Source organism: Corapipo altera, unplaced genomic scaffold (genome assembly GCF_003945725.1).
Source record: "Corapipo altera isolate COAL_440 unplaced genomic scaffold, ASM394572v1 61, whole genome shotgun sequence".
NCBI classification, from domain to species: Eukaryota; Metazoa; Chordata; class Aves; order Passeriformes; family Pipridae; genus Corapipo; species Corapipo altera.
In genome coordinates, this window is record NW_020884910.1 from 5,074,944 (window position 1) to 5,096,655 (window position 21,712).

At 39.0% G+C, this 21,712-nt stretch overlaps 1 protein-coding gene across 2 annotated transcripts in view; it reads right to left on the bottom strand.

Moving 5' to 3' along the window:
- Positions 1 to 21,712, bottom strand: part of GSK3B (glycogen synthase kinase 3 beta) — a 152,639-nt gene that overhangs the window by 49,008 nt on the left and 81,919 nt on the right. For both annotated transcript variants that reach the window (XM_027653682.1, XM_027653681.1), the window contains exons 3-6: positions 21,369 to 21,452; positions 8,373 to 8,483; positions 5,369 to 5,499; positions 3,397 to 3,503 (exon numbers count right to left, since the gene is read on the bottom strand). In XM_027653682.1, coding sequence (XP_027509483.1) covers positions 3,397 to 3,503; positions 5,369 to 5,499; positions 8,373 to 8,483; positions 21,369 to 21,452 — 433 coding nt within the window. The remainder of the gene's footprint in view (positions 1 to 3,396; positions 3,504 to 5,368; positions 5,500 to 8,372; positions 8,484 to 21,368; positions 21,453 to 21,712) is intronic.

A 21,712-nucleotide genomic window follows, 5' to 3' on the forward strand; every position in this document is an offset into this window, starting at 1 on the left:
TTTAGGGACATGCACACATCTGCAGAATTCATAGTCATAGGTGCACAAAGGCCCAAACTGTACAAGCTATGAAGACACCCAGTTGACATGGATACCTGTGCCTGACCACTGAAAAAATCCCATAAAACTGTAACACAGGCAGATGACAGAGCAGTTATGGGCCTGGATTTGTAGCTATTTGGCAACAGTAGCTATTTAAAAACTTGAATAGGTCATTTCCCAGGTCATCACTTTAAAAATAGAGTCCCAGGTCTGCTGGAGGCAGACAGAGAGGCATTAACTGCAGTAAATGTGACTTGATGCTACTCTAACTATGGTGTATATTTAAATACAGCACTAATGCAGTACTTCACAAAAGTTAAAAAAACTCCTGGCTATGAATTATTTTTTGAAGGGACGCTTTGGGTTAGAATTTAAGTCATGCATTTTGAGGAAATAATCAAGATCCTACAATTCAAAAGCCAGTTTATAGTTTTCTTGTGACACCCACGATGAAAAAACACATTCTGGAACAAACTTTACGTTTCTGCCACACTGAAGAGCAAGTACTGTTGCAAGGTCAAATTCAGGGGTTTAAAGACAACCTGTGTGAAGCCAGACAGTGCAATGCCACTCCTGGTTACAGTGATGACTGAAACACTGATGTAACACATTACAAGATGACTAACTATGGAAATGGTCATGATGCAACTGGCTGTGCTGACACTCTGGGGCCATCGGTGCCACTGCCTAGTCTTAAAAAGCACTTCTTGCTCAGAAATACTTCCAAAATTACCATACTACAGCTCACTATAACCATAAGCCCTGTAGTAACGTTAGCAAACAACAAAAACCCTCAGAAAAACCTAGAAGCCTTGCAGATCACATACAAAAAATTTCCACTTAGAACACTTCTTGGCTTCACTGATTTTACTTTTAATGTAGTTTTAAGAGAGGATATTTAAACAGAATAGTGAAGATCCCCACCCTAATTGTAAGTTGACTTTTTGTTATCACACACACACAAGTGGATTCTTATAGAGTGATAAAGGTTACAGCAGGAAAAGCTTGTTATGCTAACAATTCACAGGAAAACAAGAACTAGAAAACCAAGTATATCAACATTAAAAACAAAAAGTTTAAAATGCAGTATTATCATACTGTAGCATTTCACAGCTCCCTACACTTTGAGCAACGGATAAAGCGCTAATAATTAAGTGCTCCTTCCTCTCTTCTAATAAACCTATCTGTGCTTGTTGATTGGTTTTCCAACAAGCTGGTTGAGTTTGGATGAACAATCCTAAGTGAAATAAGGTAGAGTTCTCACTAAGCACTGTTGCTGCCTATCCAGCAAGAACTAAGGAATATTTACTACCACTGGAAACAACTAAACCCTTAAAATTTCTAACTTATTTGCAGAACGTGAAAACCATTAAATTTGTAAAAGCATTTTATTCCTTCTCAGCTCCCAAATGCAAAGATTCTGCTGAGAAAAAAGTGGAAGTTGGAAAGGACAGGACGGAAGAAAGGAAAGACTATTAGTTGAACTTTTTTTTATGCCATTCTGTGCAAATTTCAGAAAAAGGACCTTAAGGGACATGAGTTGGAGGGTTGGTACAAGAAAGACTGGACAAAACCTGAAATCCATGATTTTTTTTTTGGCAGGTGAAAAATGGACTCCTCACTTCAGCATGTAATTTTTATTACAACTATTTTAGAGACCAGTATGTAAGACAACAAAAATGGAAAGAGCACCTTGAAAAAGGGTCTGACAAAATAGTGCAAGTTTAAAGTCATTACACAGTTGGAACAAGAGACACCTAACGGGCTTATCTATAAAACAGTCTCTTCTGGTGACACATAAAAGACTTGTTTTATGCAGTTATCCTCTGAAACAAGTTGTCTCTGCACTCTGATAATGCAGCTGAGAAATCTATTAGCTGTCAGCTGGCAAAAAGATGTCAAAAGTGATCAGCCACCTTCCTCTCACTCATGAGCTCCTGACACTTTGCTTTTACCTGGGCCCTGCTGCTTATTTGACTACACAGCAAAACTGATTGCACTCACGTAGCAGAAAGTTAACCTGCCAAGTCTCTTGTCAGTTGAAGTTGAATCGGTGTATTAAACAATAAACTGTGAGATCCAGGGTATCCAAGGGCAAGAGTCGGGCTGGGGTCGCCATTTTTGGCAGCAACCAACCATATGTTCTGCCCTTTTATATTTATTGTGCCACTACTTTCCCCAGACTTCTCTTGGTTCTGCTTCTTTTTCCTACTGGGGAGATGTGTAAGTGTTGCTAAAATACATACCGAATGATAATTGATGGGAAAAAAAAATTAGTGAGAGCAGGTAAGCCTTCAGGAACACATTTTGGTGGGGTTTTTTTTCCCCCCCTCAAAGAACTGCAGAGTTGAAACAAGGCCAGCCACTCACTTTCACACTAGTTAGAACATAACAAATTTAAATATACTTTAAGTGGTTATAAACACATTCTGCCAAGACTTGATCATGATCCTCAAATCCTTTTGAAAACATTAAACCTTGCCTAAGTGAATCAAGTCCATAAACAAGGTAAAAAGTTCCTCAATATTGTGCTAAGGTGAGAGCCAAATCTAGTCTCTTTAAGACTAGAACTCAGAAAAGGCGCAGGGAACATCTTGACTAAAAACCAGAAGTAGTTACTCACAACCATCCAACACATTGTTGTTTAAGATTTTTCATTATCCTATTTATTTTTAGGACTCTACTCTAAGAAAACCTGTCCTCTAGTAAAATCTTCAGCCTAATATTTCCATGACACAGCTATGTGTCAGGTATTAGAAAGAAGTCTTCTTCGTGTTCCAAATTAATGACTAAAAGACCACAAAAGTTAGCAGAACAAGTTGAATTAGAAGGACTGCTGTACACAATATAGTAAAACTGTAAGGAGAGTTTAAAGTCAATCATTAGGACACATTTCCCCCCCCCCATAAACTCTTTCCTAAAAGCCAAGTAAATAAATCACAGACTTATTTGTGTCTAAATCATAGCATATCAGAAGCAGTAACTGATTGTCTACAGTCATTCTTTACACTTGAAGTCATCAAAATACTTTTCTGGTTTGAGATTTCATACCCACTTTTAAACTAAATGGCAAAATTACACTGATATTTTTTTTCCTACTTTGTAATCAGATTTTCCCCTCTACATTGAAAAAGTCCCTTTCCTACTGTAATTGACACTGAAATCTTGAAAGGTGTAGAAATCACAGCAGCCATCTACAAAACATTTCTATTTCTTTAAGAAGCGGTCCTTAACCATTTACAACAAAAGTCAGTCCCTGGGGATTATATCTGAGATCTCTGTAAACCTTGACACTTAAGTACCAAATAAAAACTCATGCAGTTGGGATAGATTTCAACAAATACACACACGTACCTATACTGGAGGTATAATCGGTGGCTCCAAAGATCAACTCTGGTGCCCTGTAGTACCGAGAGCAGATGTACGAGACATTAGGTTCTCCACGAACCAGCTGCTTTGCACTGAAAAGGAAATGGTAACATTTCAGTAATGAATATTTTTACAGTATTGCTGTGCAGACTAACATCAAGCTTTGGCACTCTTTACCCACTCCCATTTCCTAAATGCTGAAGTACCATGTCCTTCTAAGCTGATACAAACCACTGACTCAATGATTAACTGTGAAATGAGTCCAATCCCTCAAGCATCTTCCTTATACTGGACATAGCAAAGGAAATTCCAACTACAATCTAACTGATAAATAGGGTCAGATTTCTGGCTGGCAGCTGTCTTTTTCCAGATACAAAGGTTTGTTTACAGAGGTAAAGAGGACAGAAAACAGTTCGGTCAAATGTAGTTAACTTTTAAGGTTCAAAATCTCTGGATACTCACGGGAAGCAAGTGGAAGGTTTATGTTTGTTTGGTTTTTTGTTGTTGTTGTTAGTTTGCTTTTTTGTTTGGTTGCTTTTTAATTTTCATCATAACGTTCTGTCTCTTTGCTATTTAAGGGAGTGTGGCATGAGGTAAAAGGGGTATGAGGAGACAAAGGAAAATAAACTTTGCCATTATATTCACATGTTAATGCTCCACAATTAACATGAAGGCTTCGTTTATACTGCAAGAGATCAGCCACAAAGGATATAACCTACAGTATTGCCTCAACCACTACTGTTGAAAGAATCCAAGAAAAGAATGGACCATGAGAGGACATTACTTTTGGAACATGAGTATGGACATATTATACTTCTTTCTTAATTAACAAGCAATTAAATTAGACAAAAAAGGAGCTGGAAAACAAAATTGCCCTTTCAGAAATATGACATTTAACTAAGCAGCACCAAACACTGCAGAGGTGCAAGCCAGTCAAATCTAGTGTTCAGCTTTTTAAACACTCCTTTCAGCCTTCAGGGAAGAAGGACTCCTACCACCCATTTTAAAAAGTCTCAGTTTTCTGTTTTCTATACAGAAACTACAGTTAAAAAATTCCCACTGATAACAGATAGTAAATACTACCTTTTTAATGCATTATTATTTTTGAGTTTCAGTGTGATTTGTATTTTGCTCCAACACTGGTGAGGCAGAGCTGAGAAGGAGATTCCCAAGCCACCAGGCATGATGATGCACTGCTTGAATAACCACCATCTGACATTCCCACTCACTATGGACAAGTGCATTTAGCAACAGCAGCTTCCATGACTTCTTCCACATATACCCTACCTATTTTTAGTCTGTAAAGTTATAGTACAATCTAAGGACTGGACTTTCCAAGAGAGAAATTTGTCTCCTGCCTCAGTGTGGGTTTCCAGAATTTCTATATCAGTTCTAAGATGGGGGTTGGACTCTACATGCGACTCACTTGAACAGACATTGGAAATAAATGTGCCATCAGAAACTAGAATACAGATGTCCACTATCCAAGAGCTTCAGTTGGAAGTCCCGCTTCTGATTTTGAGCCTCTATGGTATTGGTAACATGAAGTGAATTGGTGTACATGCAAGTAGACTAATAAAGAGTAACATTAGCCTTTTTAATATACGGTGCCACTGCACCTGTCCTCTCTTCCCAAAACACAGTTTGCTACAATATTTGGTTGTATTTTTCCATGGTGTAGTATTTTTCCTATATGACTGCATATTTTTCTAATACCTGAAAACGTAACAGGCTTGAATTTTAATTCCTTCCCTCCTGATATCCTTTTCCAGCTTTTTCCCCCTGCCCTCCCACCCTGAACTCATTTTGAGGGGAAAACAGAATATCAGCAGTTCTCTTTCAAAGCTACAAAAAAAGAAAGATCTGAAGGACACAGAGGATTTCCTGGCAAAGTTGCACCCAGGTTCACTTTGAAGGAAGATCTCTTCACCAGGTTTCAGGCCACAGATATGCTTACCTTCCGAAGTCGCAGAGTTTTAGAACAGCTGTATCAGGGTCCAGCAAGAGGTTCTGTGGTTTTATATCCCGGTGGCAGATCCCAAAGGAATGGATATAGGCTAAACTCCGGAACAGCTGATACATGTACAACTGGAACACAGAAACACGAGTCCAAGGGGGTAGACAATTAGTTTAGCACAAACTCTTATTAGAAGAAAAACAAAAGCTCTCAAAAAAGACCATACTGAATGTGTACTAGTGCTATGAAGATGGACAAGGTATTTGCATACTTTCCCCACCCTGTGCCACGTACCCACACATGTGGTTCAACTGTCCTTACAAAACTCAGCATAATGCCAAAAGAGTAATTGTGCCAGTCTTCCAACATTTATAAATAACAGCAGTTGTAAAAAAACATACACAAAATAAAGGTGTTTCAGTTTGCTTTATAAATCAGCCTCTTCATAGACAGGAAGTATTCCAGGTTATGAAAAAAAAAACCCAAACCAAACCAAACAACTGAAAAAATTGCCCCTCAAGAGCCAAAAGAAAACCCTTTAGTAGATGAAGTTATATTAAATGTTGCTCAGAGACAAGAACAGTGTCTCAGCCTGTCACTGAAGTGAACGTCCCAGTGCTGAGGGGACACAGTCAGATCTCTGGACAAAAAGAGAAGGCAAATAAACCCAAATGCTCAGAATAATTTTATGCAAGGTACAACAAATAAGCACGCTGAGGGAGAGTTTCTTGTGCCCCCTTTCCAAGACTAACCCCTTAGCAAGGAAGAAGACACCAAGAAGAAATGTTGCAAAGCCAAGAACTTCACAGGATAAGATTACAAGGCAAGGGGAGGATGTCCAGCTGCTGGAGCTACACACTTGTGGTTATGGATAACAAAGAGGTGCTGAATACAATTAGGGCTGTATAGCACATCAAGTCCTAAAGGCACAGAAACCCTGCTTTAAGGTTGACAGAAGGCTTACTTGCCAAGTTATTTGTTATTTTTGTTGTGTCCCCACAAGGTTCTGGTTAAAATCAAGCCATAGGCAGGACACTGCACCAGAGATGCATGTCCACGCTCTCCTTTTCTAAGCACATTCTCCACAAATCACCTTTAACTGTCTATAAAACCATGTGCAATTACTAGATATTGGTATCAGGTCATGTTTGCCTCACTTTCACCACTATCTCTGTCGTCACACTTTCTCTCCCCCTTGTTTTTTGTTGCTGGTTTGGCGGGAAACATAGAAATGGAAAGAGAATAACTTGAATTTTGGCTCTAGATCTCTGGTTTTCATACTTGTTTCTGAAAACCACGACTCTGCACAAAGAAAAGCAAACAAACATATTTTCCAAATTGCCTGTTCTAGACACGTTAAGTATGTATTGTGCAAGCATATTGCAAAATAATGCAAAAGACGGCTCTAATTTGAGGGGTCAAGTCAACACATGTGGGATTTAGAAAGTATGCCTTTCATCTCCACATAGCAAACCCAAAATTTCCAAGAGTTCCTCAGACCATGTTAGAAATTACAAATAAAAATTAACCAGAAGATTACTAGAACAGCTTCCCAGCAGTTTTTTTAACAGTTTGTTACCCAGCTCTCTACCTGCCTGGGTATCAATCACAAGTGAACAAGTAGGTTATGATCTGACCTTTGTGTAGCCAAGATGCCTGGAAAATTGCAAAACCCTTAATGACATTGAGGTAACATGATCTTTTTAAATACAGGATTATGTGCAAGGCTTGCCTTGCCAGAAAAGTAAGAACAGCCTTCCAGGTTACCTGGAATGGGAAGTCCCAAGCATCCTGCAAGATGAAAGAGTTGAAGCAAATTTTATCCTGAAAGTGTAAGTAAGGACAACTTTCTCAAGTTCCCATAATGGAGAACAATAAGGGCAAGAATACTGACAAAATATATATAAAAAATTTATCAAAAGCTAAGCTAACAGATTTTTGGGTAGCATATAAACTGAACACATGCTGTTCCACCAACGGAGCAAACAGTGTGACCTTGCAAAAGAAATTGTTACTGCTGGATGATAAAATTCTGTCCTTTCTTATAAAACAGGCACCAGTGCTGGCTATTGCGGAGACACGGCGTTTGCAATTTATGCATATAGTTATGGCACAAAATGTCATTACTGATATAATTACTATTTGTAGCTTTCAACTTTTTAACTTTCATCTTCTTTCAACCAAATTAAAGTTTTTTCTTAAGCCAACCCTCACATTAGGAATTACACTTTTAAAGAGGAGTCTGGAGAATCAATATGAATCAGGCAAATTTATCGCTAATTTCCATTTAATATTACCTGGATGTCATGTTCACAAGTTAATGCCAGGTGAAAATATCATCATTCACTTGTGTGTGGATTGTGGTCACCACAATATACAAAATGGAACTGTGAGACCCAGATGGTCCCACGTTTGACAGCAAAATCAATTTTATTTTAAATATTGTGTAAAAGATGTAGACAACTTGAGTACGGTTTTAAAGCTACAATGTGCATACAAGCATCTTGCCCATGTAGCTCTGGAAGACAAGAGTCAATGAGCTCCAAGTGGGGACAAAAATATGCCTTTCATGCCCACAACAAAAGCACATGAATTCTTACTCATGCCAGGAAAAGGGGAAAATGAGAGATAAGGGAACATCTTCCTGACATCCTCTTTCACTTCCTGACCTTTGTTCTATTATATCTTCATCATCTCAGGAAACTGAAAGTTGCTAATCTAGCTGGTGACAGTCTCTAAGCTGCTTCAAAAACAAAACACTTCTCCCCCCCAGTCTCCCTCACCCATTCCAAGATTTATGCAAAGTCAGAAATTGGGAGTGCTTGTTTAAGCCTCAATCCTCTATTCCTCCTTCACCATAAAAACTAATAATTCTAATTTTCCTTCCCTCAAGATTTATGTGCTTTTAAAAATTTCAGAAAACTTATTATGTCAGAAAAGAGTATCCCCAGAGTCTGTTTCTATTAAATCCTTCTTTACCTAACCACATCTATCAGTTACCTACCTTGACATAAATCATAGGGAGTGTCTGTTTGGCCCGACTATAATGTCTGGCAACTCTGTATACTGTTTCAGGAACATAGTCCAGCACCAAGTTGAGATACACCTCATCTTTCTGAAAGAGAATAGAGAAGAAAAACAAAATCAGCAATAGATTTGAAGCACGAAGCACAATTAAAACATTCAGTGAAACCTAAAGCATGAGAAAGCTGTGGACATTTTAAATTCCACCTTTAGTGGGAGTGTAAACTGCTGACAAATTATTTAGGTCTTGCACTCCTGCATTAAGACTTTTGTCAAACTTATGATTAAGGTCATGTTAATTATATATATCTATATCTACATATATATTTATATATATACACAGAGAGAGAGAGAGATACTACGATGTCCAATGATATAATATGACTTCCAACAAAAGGCATTCATTCGCTGATTATAAATAGGACAAGGATATAATTGTTCTGCCCAGTCAATATTTTCATCAGGAGAGTATTTCAAGGCAACATGTGCATCATTATTTAAAGTAGCCTATTAACTCATTAGTCCCTTACCTGAAAAAACCCAAGAAGTGCAAATTGAAAAGTCCCAAACTCAGCCTCCGACAACAACACATCAAAAAAGTTCAAACAACCTGCATCTTTTAGAAATGTTACTTTGATCTTACTGAATTCCCAACTATTAAGAGATTAATAATACAAATTAACCATTTGTAGACAGTAAGCCAGTGTTAACATTTGTAACTATTCTGTTTACATGTATTTTGATGTCCCAGTTATCTCCAACTAAGCATATGAACTTATTCATGGCAAAACAAAGTCTTGAGTATAATTTTTAAAATCTAGGATCAGGTTAGAGGTTCGTGTGAACATAACACAGAAACAACAAAAGTAGATTTACAATAAGGTACTTTGTTACATTATAAAGTACCTTATTATACATTAGCAAAGGAAAGAAGGAACAAAGAGAACTTAAATGACAAAGTACTATAATCATATAGTGCCTCAATGCAGAACTGAGAATTTTCAGTAGTAAAACAGGTCTTAAAGAGACTTCTGATATTTTAATGCAGTCTTCTGTGCAAATCCTATCAGGACTGTGAATACATTTAATGTTGTGGAATGGGTATAATTAACTGTATCAACCTGAAAAATTATTTTTGAAAGCTGGATGAATCAACCAGAAGTAACCTCTCCTGCACCCACTGCATTATCAGCTAGAACTTTCTACAGTGAAAGACGATACACAGAGACTTTACATAGATGGAAACAGCATGGAACTCCCAGTTCTTCAACTGGAATCCTTGTCAGCAGATCCACTGGCTATGTATCTTAACATCCAAAAACAAAACTCATTTATCTACAGCGATTTAATAATACTACTGTGACTTAAGATGTCACTTCAAGCACAGAGTGAGGCATGTTACTCTCACAGTGCTCTGCTGTCCTGCCACAGCAAAGAGCAGCAGTGTCCAGTGAGTAAAGGAATGGTACATGGTAACACACAGAGAAATACTCACCCTGAATACACAATATACAGAGCACTGCTGGGTTTGTGTGTTGTTAAATACTCAGAATTCAAGATCTGTTTTTACCATTATTTGACAATAAAGGTTTCTATTTTGAGGAGATTTTAATAGCTCTTACCAATACCTCCTAATAGACCAAGTCACCTTGCAAGGCCCTGCCTACATCACACCTCCCTACAAAAAGATGCTCTTTTTTAATATCATTGCTTAAATGACAGTGCTAATAGCACCAGCACTAAGAAAATGTCAATGGCCCACTAACTTGTATCTGGTCTTCTGGTACTTCTGTAACATAGAGAAGGAGCAGCAGCCTCTGAAACCCCGTCTTACGCTGGTGCTTCTCCCAGTGCCATCCCAGGAACTGAGTAAACAATATGAAGGCATTTGGATACCAGGGTGGAGAATAAACTTTTTGAAATGGATAAGGAGGGACAACTACCAGCAGTGAAGACGGAATACCAGATGGCTCTGGAACTCCATAGGTACAAATGTATGCAAGAAAAAACATACTTGTGTTTCAGCACTTTCCCTTCTGCAACAAGGAAAGTTCTTCTTTCCATGATTCTCACTTTAAGCCAATAAAAATCCACCACCATGTCTTCTTAGGTCAGAGCTTTCAATGTTTAAGTACAAAATACAGAAAATAGATGTCCTAAAAAATGGAAGTTAACTTATGCCTGGTAAGGCAACCTGTAACCCATGAGAGAAAAGAGTTTCATGAATATGGATTCTGTTTGACTCAGTGTAGATACAGCCTGATGAATATGCTGAATGTTTGCCTCTTAGAAGATGGGAAAATCATATCGGTGACAAGTCACTGCACCGAGTACTCTGCTACTGAAGTTGATTACTTTTATCCAAGGATTCATGTTTCATGTACCAAAAAGATTTACATGAGAGATTAGAGAGGAAAAAAAAAGAGTAGAAATTAAATTATAGTCGTTTCATTATCCTCTTGTAGTACAAGCAAAAGGAGACATGTAAAGCAATAAAACATGTGATCAGTAAACCCTGTCTACCCAACTTCACAACAGTGGGTTTTGACAATTACAGAAGTCTATTTAGTTCATACCAACTTTGCCTTGGTTTTGTGCCTCCATTTTTATGTTCTGTTGGAAATGGGACAAATTCAATGGCATGACATGACACGACAGAAGCACAAAAAACCCTCGAGCACCTGAATCTTAAAAGATGAGGCTTTTCTTATGAGTTTTGATGCTACCCACAGTACCTGAACAATCAACATGGGTTTTGCATGGTAATGCTCCTGAGTATCCTGTCTATCACACATTATTCCCCAAAGCACAAAGGCACACGAATACCTTTCCCTCACCAACTAGCAAGACTGATGTTCCTGTATCAGGAACAGTGTGGCCAGCAGGACCAGGGAAGTGATTCTTCCCCTGTACTCAGCGCTGGCCAGGCCACACCTCGAGTGCTGTGTCCAGTTCTGGGTCCCTCAGTTCAGGAAGGATACTGAGGTGCTGGAGCAGGTCCAGAGAAGAGCAATGAGGCTGGTGAAGGGACTGGAGCACAAGTCCTATGAGGAGAGGCTGAGGGAGCTGGGGTTGTTTAGCCTGGAGAAGAGAAGGCTCAGGGGAGACCTCATCACTCTCTACATCTCCCTGAAAGGAGGTTGTAGCCAGATGGACGTCGGTCTCTTCTCCCAGGCAACCAGCAGTAGGACAAGAGAGCACAATCTTAAGCTCTGCCGGGGAAGTTTAGGTTGGATATAAAGAAGAAATTTTTTATGGAGAGAGTAATCAGACATTGGAATGGGTTGCCCAGGGAGGTGGTGGATTCACCCTTCCTGGAGCTTTTTAAGATGAGACTGGATGTGGTACTTAGTGCCATGGTCTAGTAACCACAGCAGTGTTGGATCAAGGGTTGGACTTGATTATCTCGGAGGTCTTTTCCAATCCAGTTGATTCTATGATTCTATAAAGGTAAGGCTTATGTTGTTGGCTATGTAAGTAACTGCATATTCCACTCCTACCATATGTAACTGATTTCAGTTGTTCTCTTTATGAATTAAACAAGTTAAAAATGATGCAAGTGCTTTGACCAACATCCTCCTGGTGTTACCAAGCACTGGGTTCATAAACACAAAGAAAAGAGTTTTCACGACCTCTCATCCTTCTCTTTGAACATGAACTGGATGAAAGTAACATCCGAGTTACCTGGATTTCCCCGAATAAGATTCAGGACAAGCTAAGAAGCAGTCATGGCCTGACAAACCCTGAGGGTGATGTAACCTGGTTTGCCTACCTCATGCATTCCTCCTAAACACATATTTTTCCAGTGACCCAGATGTATTGCAACAGGAAACAGGGTTAGCTAAAAGAGCTTGCCAAATGAGGGCAACTGCTCAAGGATCAACTGGGAGGATAAATGCTTATCTTTCCATTACAGGAAACCTTACCACATATTCCACAAGTGACTTGTTTCCATACTGCTGTTTCAGAACTGGTCTGGGAACAAACCAAGGTAACCTGACTGCCACAAGTATCTCTGAAACAACTTACAGACAACAGAGAAGCCCAGAGGAGACTGCAGCATATAAGTTACAGAAAGCAAACACAAGATGTCATTAAATAACTCACTTCTCCTTACAGATCTTGGGATTGAATATTATTAGCTTTCATCAGCAGGTCAAATGTTTATGTCCATCCATGTTCTCCTGTACTTGCTGCTAAGATTATGACCATGTACTCTTTAAAATAAAAAAGGGGGAGGACAGAAAGTCAGATCCTGAAATGCAGAATCAATGTATTTCATTAGGATTTTGACTTCAGCAAATCACCTCATGTACCAGTAATTGCACCAAATGTTAGAAGTTGCTTTCTGTCACTTGGCAGATAAATCCTCAGTTGACAAACACTGCTCCAAAACGAACCACAGCAAAATAACCACTGCTTTGCCATCAAACTGCTCTGTGCCTCTCAAGAACCTACAATTCAGGCACCACTTCACTTTGATGGGAAATATTTCATACAAGAAAATACTAATACAACCTATGCCATAGTAAGAGGTATGAGAAAGACTAGTACAGAAGAACTAAAACATTCTAGCAACCTGATTTTATTTCTTGTGCCAGAAACTGAAGACAAAACAGGATGAAAGAACAACTACTGTAGTACATGAGCATTACACATAATGAGGCTGAGGACTGAGTGAAATTGAAAACATTGCCTTACTGATACAGGAAAGGATGCATGGAGGTCTCAAACTCCACTTTAAAAATCTGTCTTTCAGCCCACACAAGTAACCTGTCTTAAGCACCATCCAGTTGTGCTTAACTGAGGCCAATATAAAGAAAAAGCTATTGAATTAAAATAAATCAAAAGCAATTGAATTCAAAGATTCACTTTTCTGCATTGTTCCTTGCAGGGAAAGTTCAAATATTCCTTCTCTATGATCATCCCCTACTTGAACAAACCCCACATTGATATTAAGTGCTTTCTAAAAGCTTTTGTTAGCTTTTATTCATGTATTAGACACACACTATATTTACAATGTGTGCGCATAAAGCCCCAATCAACATTAGTTAGTCACAGCCCAACTACCAACCTGACCAGAGAAGCCAGGGAGGTCACATGTGCCAAACACCAGCCTGACAGCAAAAGGCAAAATCATACTCTTAAGAATATGTCAGCATCTAGTAAGATGTTAGAACTACTCTTGAACTGTCAAGGCCTACCTGGAATCTAAAGAAAATTTCTCTGAGCATCAAGTAATGGGATAAAAAGGTTAAAAAATTATTCTGGGTGTTCTTTCTTCTAGGGTGACTAAATTTACTGGTCAGCATTTGGAAAAAGTGATGAACATGCTCATTTCAGTTTTCATCTCCTGGCAGATCAGTAACAGTGTGGTGATTCTGGTGTGGTTTGTGGGCAGGTTTTTGCTAGTTTTTAGATGGACTCCACATGACCACCTGTATGAGTGCAACTGAGAGAAGATAAACAGGACTCTAACTAACTTTGCATTTGGAGAAATAAATGTGGAATTAATTGCAGTCTGAAAAAACTCCCTTTACTTGCCTATTCAAGCTAAAAGCACACAGACAAGCGATTAGCTTAAAATTAAGTAATATGCCTCAAAGATGCGCTTCTCATTATTAAAATTGTCCCAAGGCATCAGTATTGGGGCTATATGAAGTAAACAAGCCAGTCAGTTCACTAAAGGGGATCGTGTTTTCTTTACCATAGGACAGCACCCCACCAACGATGTTTCAGAGGTAGGTACTGCACACAGAGCTCTTACTGACAGGATGGCAGCTACACAAGGGTTCTGCCAAAAAGAACTTGAAGGATTTACCTTTAAGCTGGAATGCAAGAAAATGCCTTTTAGCATTTCACATGGACTATGCCTTTTTTGAGAGCGCATTATTTAAACACCAAAGTGTCAGCATGAGGTAAAATATGCCCTTCACCCTGACTTAGGCATCTAGATTTAGACAACACAGGAGGTTCAAAGTCACACAGTTTTTGTCCTGGATTCAAAAAAGGGCTATTTTACTTTTTCTTAAAGCTACAACCACCACACACTTCACACTCCCTTATCAAGCACCATGAGAAACCCACCCTCCTTCCCTTATCTTGAAGACTGACACTGTAAGTTAAAAATACAAAGACTTTGGACACGCATTCAAAGACAAAGCAAAAATTTGCAGCCTTCATACTGTAACTACCCAGTAGCCATGATAACTAGAAAAATTTGAAAATGCAAAACATGTGCTAGCTGACCTTATTTGTATAAAGGAATGGTGACATCCAGTGGCCACGTGTGCCTGGTTTTACTTGCAGTTTACAACCACATCTATTTCAAAACAGAGCTGAAGCTGTCGCCAAAATACAGGGACTGTATGCCTAGAGATACAGTTGCAGTTTCACACAGATAAATCCAGGGAGGTAAGAGCAGTTGAAGACTCAACTACAGTGTTCAGAAAGATACCGATATTTTCTACTAGTACTACAAATGTTGGGCAAAGTATTTCCTTTCCTAATCCCTCAATGTCCATGACTGAGTTGGAGAACTAAGATCTGTCCCAAGACTTCTGTTCCTATACCTCCATATCAAAACTTACTAAACTGTTCTGTAATGCTCATTACTCCTCAGCATAGCACAGTCATGTTATGTAGGAATTGCCAGCCTGGTCAGTTGTCATGGCAGCATAAGGCCAGAAGTCAACCCTCCAAATATAATTCATATTTAAAGAACTTTCCCAGGTCTTGTTCAAAGACAACTAGTTAACATTGTCTACTTTTGATCACTGAAAGAGTCCAGGTTCTTAGATGATGCACTAAGACATTTTCTGTCCTATTTTTTCCCCTCTAAAGAGAGGCTACTGTAAAGGAAAAGGTCACACATTGAAAGAATTTGGGAATCCCTTATGATTTTTGTTTATTTTATGCCCTATAAAGTCCTTAAGCTTATAGCTATACTTTCAAGGAGAAATAATTTCTATGAAGTCGGAAACATCCAACCAACATCTAAAAGGTGGGACTGATTTATCATCTTTGACACAGGTGATTGTGGATATTTGAACCACAGTTCTCAAGCAGAGACTCTGCCATAAACTGGCAATAAGTCTGTTGGAAGATGAAAATTGACAATGATTTTGGGATCACTGGATGTCCTGCATACCTTGCCATGAAAACAAAAAGCAGTGTTTGGACATGCACTGTTTTCCTGCCTGTTCGCTACCTTCCAGAGTGAGTAGGAATTTTTGAATCAGGATATATCCAAACTAGGCAAGACATTACACAATAATGGTTCTAACTATATGCCTGCCTCAGGATAAGCAATACAAACTGCTTTCCTGATGGCCATCCAACATGGGAAGATGAGAGCAATAGCTAGAGCTGATAGAGGAATGACTTGAGAACAGAAAGCGACCAGTCAGATGTACTGGATGGCTCACTGGTCTAGAGAGAAATCACAGAGCTTCCTATTTCCATGCACCTACCACTCTGAGGATCTGCTGCCTACTCTGCTCTTGCACAGACCTACCAGAGGCAGACAAAACTGCTATTTCTAAAACCACAACCTACTCAAAACCAGAGACTGATCATAACTACAACTAAGGAAATTCCCAGCATGTTGTGAGCCCTAACAGCAGTAACTGATAAATCATTATCTGCTGACTGGTGCCCTTTTTGAAATGAGCTTGGCAGGCCTCAGGCAAGGACTACAGAGATACCAACATCACAAAACTCCTCATAATTGGCATTAATTGCTCCTTTGTTGACAGCACAGCAGATCTGCCAAGGATTGAATGAATGGTAGTGACTAAATTCATCTCTAGGGATGGCCCTTCAGCACATTACTAGCCTGGTGCAAAACATTCACACAAGCTCTGGTAATGCAAAATTGGGCTCAAAGCTCTGTTAATTGAACTTTCTATACAGTAACTTTTTTTTTTTTTAAGTTCAGTTAAGAAACCAAATTGTTCTGATTTTAACAGGGAACAAGAATGGATGGCCCTTACATGAACACTCCTGCAAGAAAGAACGATGACGTTCCTGCCTCTTTGAAGGTGGAGGATATGTCTTTTTCTAACAGGGATATGAACCTAGAGAAACACCAAAAACTTGCAAATCAGACAGTTGCTCCCTTCTTTCAAACTTCTTCACTGCAGTTTAAAACACTGATGCCAGAGCACACATGAGATAGTGCACAGTAGCTTACAGATGCAGCTCAGTGTGTATCTCCTGTATGTTTATTTTAAACTTCAGCCTAAGTCTAGGGGAGTAAATTTCCATCCTGAGTCTTCATGGACTTTTGGCTACATGCCCTTATAGCTAAGGCTACATAAGACTAGACATCAATTAAAGCATGCAGAAGGGCCAGCTCAGCCTCCAAAAAAGAGTCAGCATATTGTCTATTTGTGATCACTCTGTGCTTCCATATATGCTTTACTTGACTCCTCTGAATTCTGCCACCTTAATGAGGAAAAACAAAAGTTACATAACCACAGATGCAATTACTCAACAAAAACTTTATTTACTTTACTTTTATACGATCTGATGCAGAAATAAATCCCTCCAGTAACTTCTCATCCTCTTTTGGGCACGGATATGGATCAATCAGTCTTATTAAGCACTCAAAAATATCCACACAAGAAAACGTGACAGTTATGAAATACCACAAAGATCTAAACCAGAAATAGAGAGGGGAAAAAAATGGGAATTGAAAACTCATTTCAGGTTTTACACAGCTGAATAATTTTACTCGACAGCCACTGATTTAAGAAGTTAGGTCAGTCTATAAAACATCAGGGAATACTCTTAGCAAAGGAGCCAGAGGAATCATTCACTATGTTCACATCTGCCCTACCTTGGAGCATGGTTCAAAAGGTTCTGAGAAGAATTAGGCTAAAAAGGACAGGCAGCAAGACCATCTCCTCCTGCTTCAGGACATCAGCACTTACATTTTGTATCATGCTAAATGCAAGTCAGTCCCTGAAATTAAGGAAATTTAGCAAAAATCATCCAAGAAATATATGCCTTCCTAATACAGTCTGATGTCCCAGTGGCAAGTTGGCAGGCAAACCAAGCATCTTGTTCAAGACCCTACCCTAAGGCATAATACCAAAACCAATATCAAAGAGCAGAGCTGGTCAGCCCTAAAATCCTGCCCATTTTCTCCAAGAATTACCTAGAAAACTACAAATCACAGAAATTCAGCATGGAAAAGACTTGTGACTACTTCCACCAGGAGAATCTTTCATACAACAACTCAACCCACTAATTGGTTGTTCTTCCTCGCCTCTGGTTCATTCCACCAGGTGTTATTACGTGTTCTGAACTAACAAAAAGCACATTACAGGTATGAAAGACAGTGCCTTCTGCCAGATATCTCATACAGCCTCAGAAAAAAAACAACAAAAAAAAAGAAATTAGAATCTACTCTGGCAAATTCATTAAGGAAAAGGCTTTTGAAAAAACTGGGTTATCCAACAGGTGTGACAAACATCCGTAAACCTCCAAAGAATTGAGAAGGAAATAGTTTACAGAAGCAACTTGAATGCCAAGGCTGTCAGCTGTCATATGAATATATATTATGTGCTTTCTCTGAGCTCTTCTAAACTAGAAATTATTAGTCAAACATGATTAATACACAGTCAGTTCTCAGAACAACTTTTTATGTCTATATATACACACAAAGGTATAAATATATCTTTGTGCATGCATTTAACTGAATATATACACACACACATGGGATATACCTATATAAAGGCAATACAAATTCAAAGATGGTCAGACAAGAGGGAGCCACCCAGTAACAGAAAACAAAGGAGAAGAAATCAGTCAGAGCCATGTTTAATACAAGATTTCCATGCTCCTAAGGCTTGATTTGATGGCATTTGGCAAAAGCAGGAAAGAAGTTTAAGCAAATGGGAGACATAAAAAGGACAGTTCATCATAAAGGGAAAAAAAAAGTTAAGGAGCTCAAACACTTCAACCAATTCCACAGAGAGCCACCAGAAACAGCTAATGGAGAGCTCCAAATTCCTACAAACTAGGTGTACAACTTTGATGCAGCTAAGGAATGGTCTGACTAGCAAGTGTTTTTTAGAATTAGTTTTCTACTTGATACTTTTCCAGTTTTCTGATCAGGAATGAAACCCCCTGTTTTGCTAGAACAAAGCCAGTTTTAAGGTTGCCCAGTGTCTAATAATACCTAGTGATTAAAACGAACAAAAATGACTGTTAGGCACATGGCTTTGAAAGAGTGCCAGTCTCTTTGAATCTGACTGGATTTGGAGAAATCCTTTGAGGGATCTCTAAATCAAGACCAGATTTAAGCTTCTCAGATACTGGCCAAAAAACAAAGAAAGAAAAGTCTCTGGGCTTGGAGATTCCAGTGTCAAGCACTAGGGAAAAAGGCAGAAGTCTAAGCAACAGGTGGAGTAATCACAGTAGTACGAAAACCTTTATGCAAGAGAATGTTTTGATATATAAGTATCAAAATTTCATTAAAGAGATCAGCAGTATAATAGTTACTTCTGAGATTTTGCACTCACTGCTAGACTTGAGTTAATTAGCACAAACATGGATTAAGGCAGACAATTGTCAAGTTCTTCATGAAGACAGACAACAATTGCAAGCCCCAGTCACCACTATGCTGCTGCATTTTCTGCTATACATTCCCTGGATTTTTACATTACTCTTCTCATTGGACTTGGCTTCAATAATCAGTTTATATAAAGTTCTGGGTACCTATTATCTAGTTGTAGGGAGCAACTGCTCCCTACATGCCCTTCCTGGTTACCAGGTGGGACACTCTTCTCTCTTCTCTAATCCTTAAAGGGCCAGTTTGACTATGAGGGTAATACGAAGGAAAAGATATTACTGCTTCCCAAACTGACAAAAACATGATAAGATATGTTATTCTTCCTTCCCAGATGAGCTTCAGAACACCAACTTGCTGCTGCTTAGAGCTTTTTCCAAACAGCAAACTCCAGCCCTCTCCTCCTCCTGGAGTACCAGTCTGCCACCAGAATGGTAACCTGTTAAGGCCTTGTAGCCCACACAGGAGAAGCACTGGCAAGTTGCTGTGCTAACACTCAGCTTGTGTTTCCTACAGCTTCTTCTGCAGGCGTTTCCTGAGAGCTGCAAGAAAGGGCAGTTGTCATGCATGCCATTGCTGAGTTATCTTCACATGCTGCCACCTACATGGCAATACCTGCAAGCCAATTATGCATCTTTTTGTATTGAACTGCAAGAGACCTCTCAACCTGAACTGCAACATTACACTGCTGACGTTCTGCTGGGTGTGCACTGGCCCCAGGGACTGGTTCACGTTTGTCCCATTTTGCAACAAGGTAGCAGTGGAAATCTCAAAGGCATCAAGAGAGAAGAGAAGAAAGCAACATGAAAGAAAAACTTCTCACTGAAGTATTAAGATTCACTGGCCACGGATACAGACTGCATTTTTAAAAGCAAAACTAGTGCTGCCAAGAATCAGCCTCGTTTATGTTTTGCAGAATGGTAAATCCAGTCTCAAGCTCAACATCAAGTCAAAGATTTCCAAAACAATTTTTCTCAAGCTACTGTTACACAAAGACTACTGGGACAATGTTCTGAGCTGTTTTAATGCTTCCACTGTTTGAAGGAGGAATTTCTCATGCTGCTTGAGGAATTTCTAGTTATGAACAAAATACAGTCTAAAAAACTACCAGCAAAACAGCCACAGCCATACAACACTGAAAATGCTTGCTATCACCAGGCAAGGGCATGTAAGGAAGGGGAAGAATTGATCAAAAAAATAATGAAAAAATCTAAACCATATTTCTCAAATCCTGTGAAGAGGTTTTGCAAGCTTTCCATAGGCACAGATGAGGCACAGGGCCAGATCCCCCCTCAAACCACTCCTCAGAGAGGTAACAGCAGAGGTCTTCCAATTATCTTTCTGTGCCCTGCACAAGACTGCAGCGACCTGTCACCAGCAACTTATCCTGGAGATATCAGCTCCTTTTCTGGCTCCAACACCATGAAGTGGGTGGGTTGCCTCTCCCATTATGCTGACCCACTTTTTTAACCTGCAGTTAATAGCCTGTCAGTAGCTATCAGCTCTCAGCCCTTTGCAGCATTGTGGACAGTGTATGTGCACTAGCATCTTAAGACAACTAAGAATGTAATCTGCTTTAAAAAATTAAAAAATGGTAGCATTTATATAGATTATATAAAAAATTACATACGTATTTATAACAATATATAGAAAGATTAGGGGAAGTTCAGAAGGTCATCTAGCTCATTTCCCCACCTCACAGCTTGCATTAACTCCCATGAGGGACAGAAAGACTTTTTTTTTTTACTCCATGGATGATCCTGCCTTATGCTTAAGGATAGATCAGATGCCATCTTGAAGTCCATTTCATCCTGAATTATCCTATGATTCATAAAATGTTGATACATACTTAGACAAGGAATGTGTTATAATTTCACATTGAAACTAAACCTTGTAACCCCTTCTTAAAAACCCCAAGGAATGTTTAAACTTGGACGGAAAACAAATGGCAGTGTCTATTTCTTGAGATTATTAAATCCAGGTAGTTGCTCCTTCTTCTGGAGCATAAGCATTCTGACAAATGGTACAATCACAGGATCATACATTATTCTTTCCTCTGGGCTTTGAAACTCAACCTGTATGTGGAACAGATGCACAAGGAAGGAGAACAGGAGCATACAAGGGCTGGGTCTGTGAAAAGTCAAATAAATGCTTTAAATCTAAACTGCATATCCAAATCTGCTGCACTACTGTTGTGTTATATTAATAACTCTACTCCTTATGGACCACACACTTCCATAACTGAAACACATCTGCTCCAGTTTGACCTGTTGAGACACCACTCATTTGCTCTGTGTTATCATGTCCATTGTCTTCACACTCGTCTCTAGAAATTCAAACAGTTCACTTATACCCTAGATGGTTACCAGAAGGTATTGCTTTGTTTTTCATTCTTACCTTCTCTCCACTAGAGTAGAAGAAATAGCGCAATCGGACAATGTTACAATGATCCAGTTTTCTCATAATCTGGAGCTCTCTGTTCTGAAACAAGAGAAAAGCAAACAATTAGAAAAACATAAAGTACCATAGTAAACACCTTTATATACAGATACAGGAGGTGACAAAGCAAAGAACAACTAACGTTGGAAAGAGGCGACAGCTTTCCCATGTTTATTAATATTTATTGCAGTTACTTTATCACTGAGAATACTGCCAACTTTGAGTACATTTTCCCTCTAAGGTCCACAAATCCATCAAAAAAAATCCAAGAATTACCTACTTGCGTTATTAAAGGTTCAGTA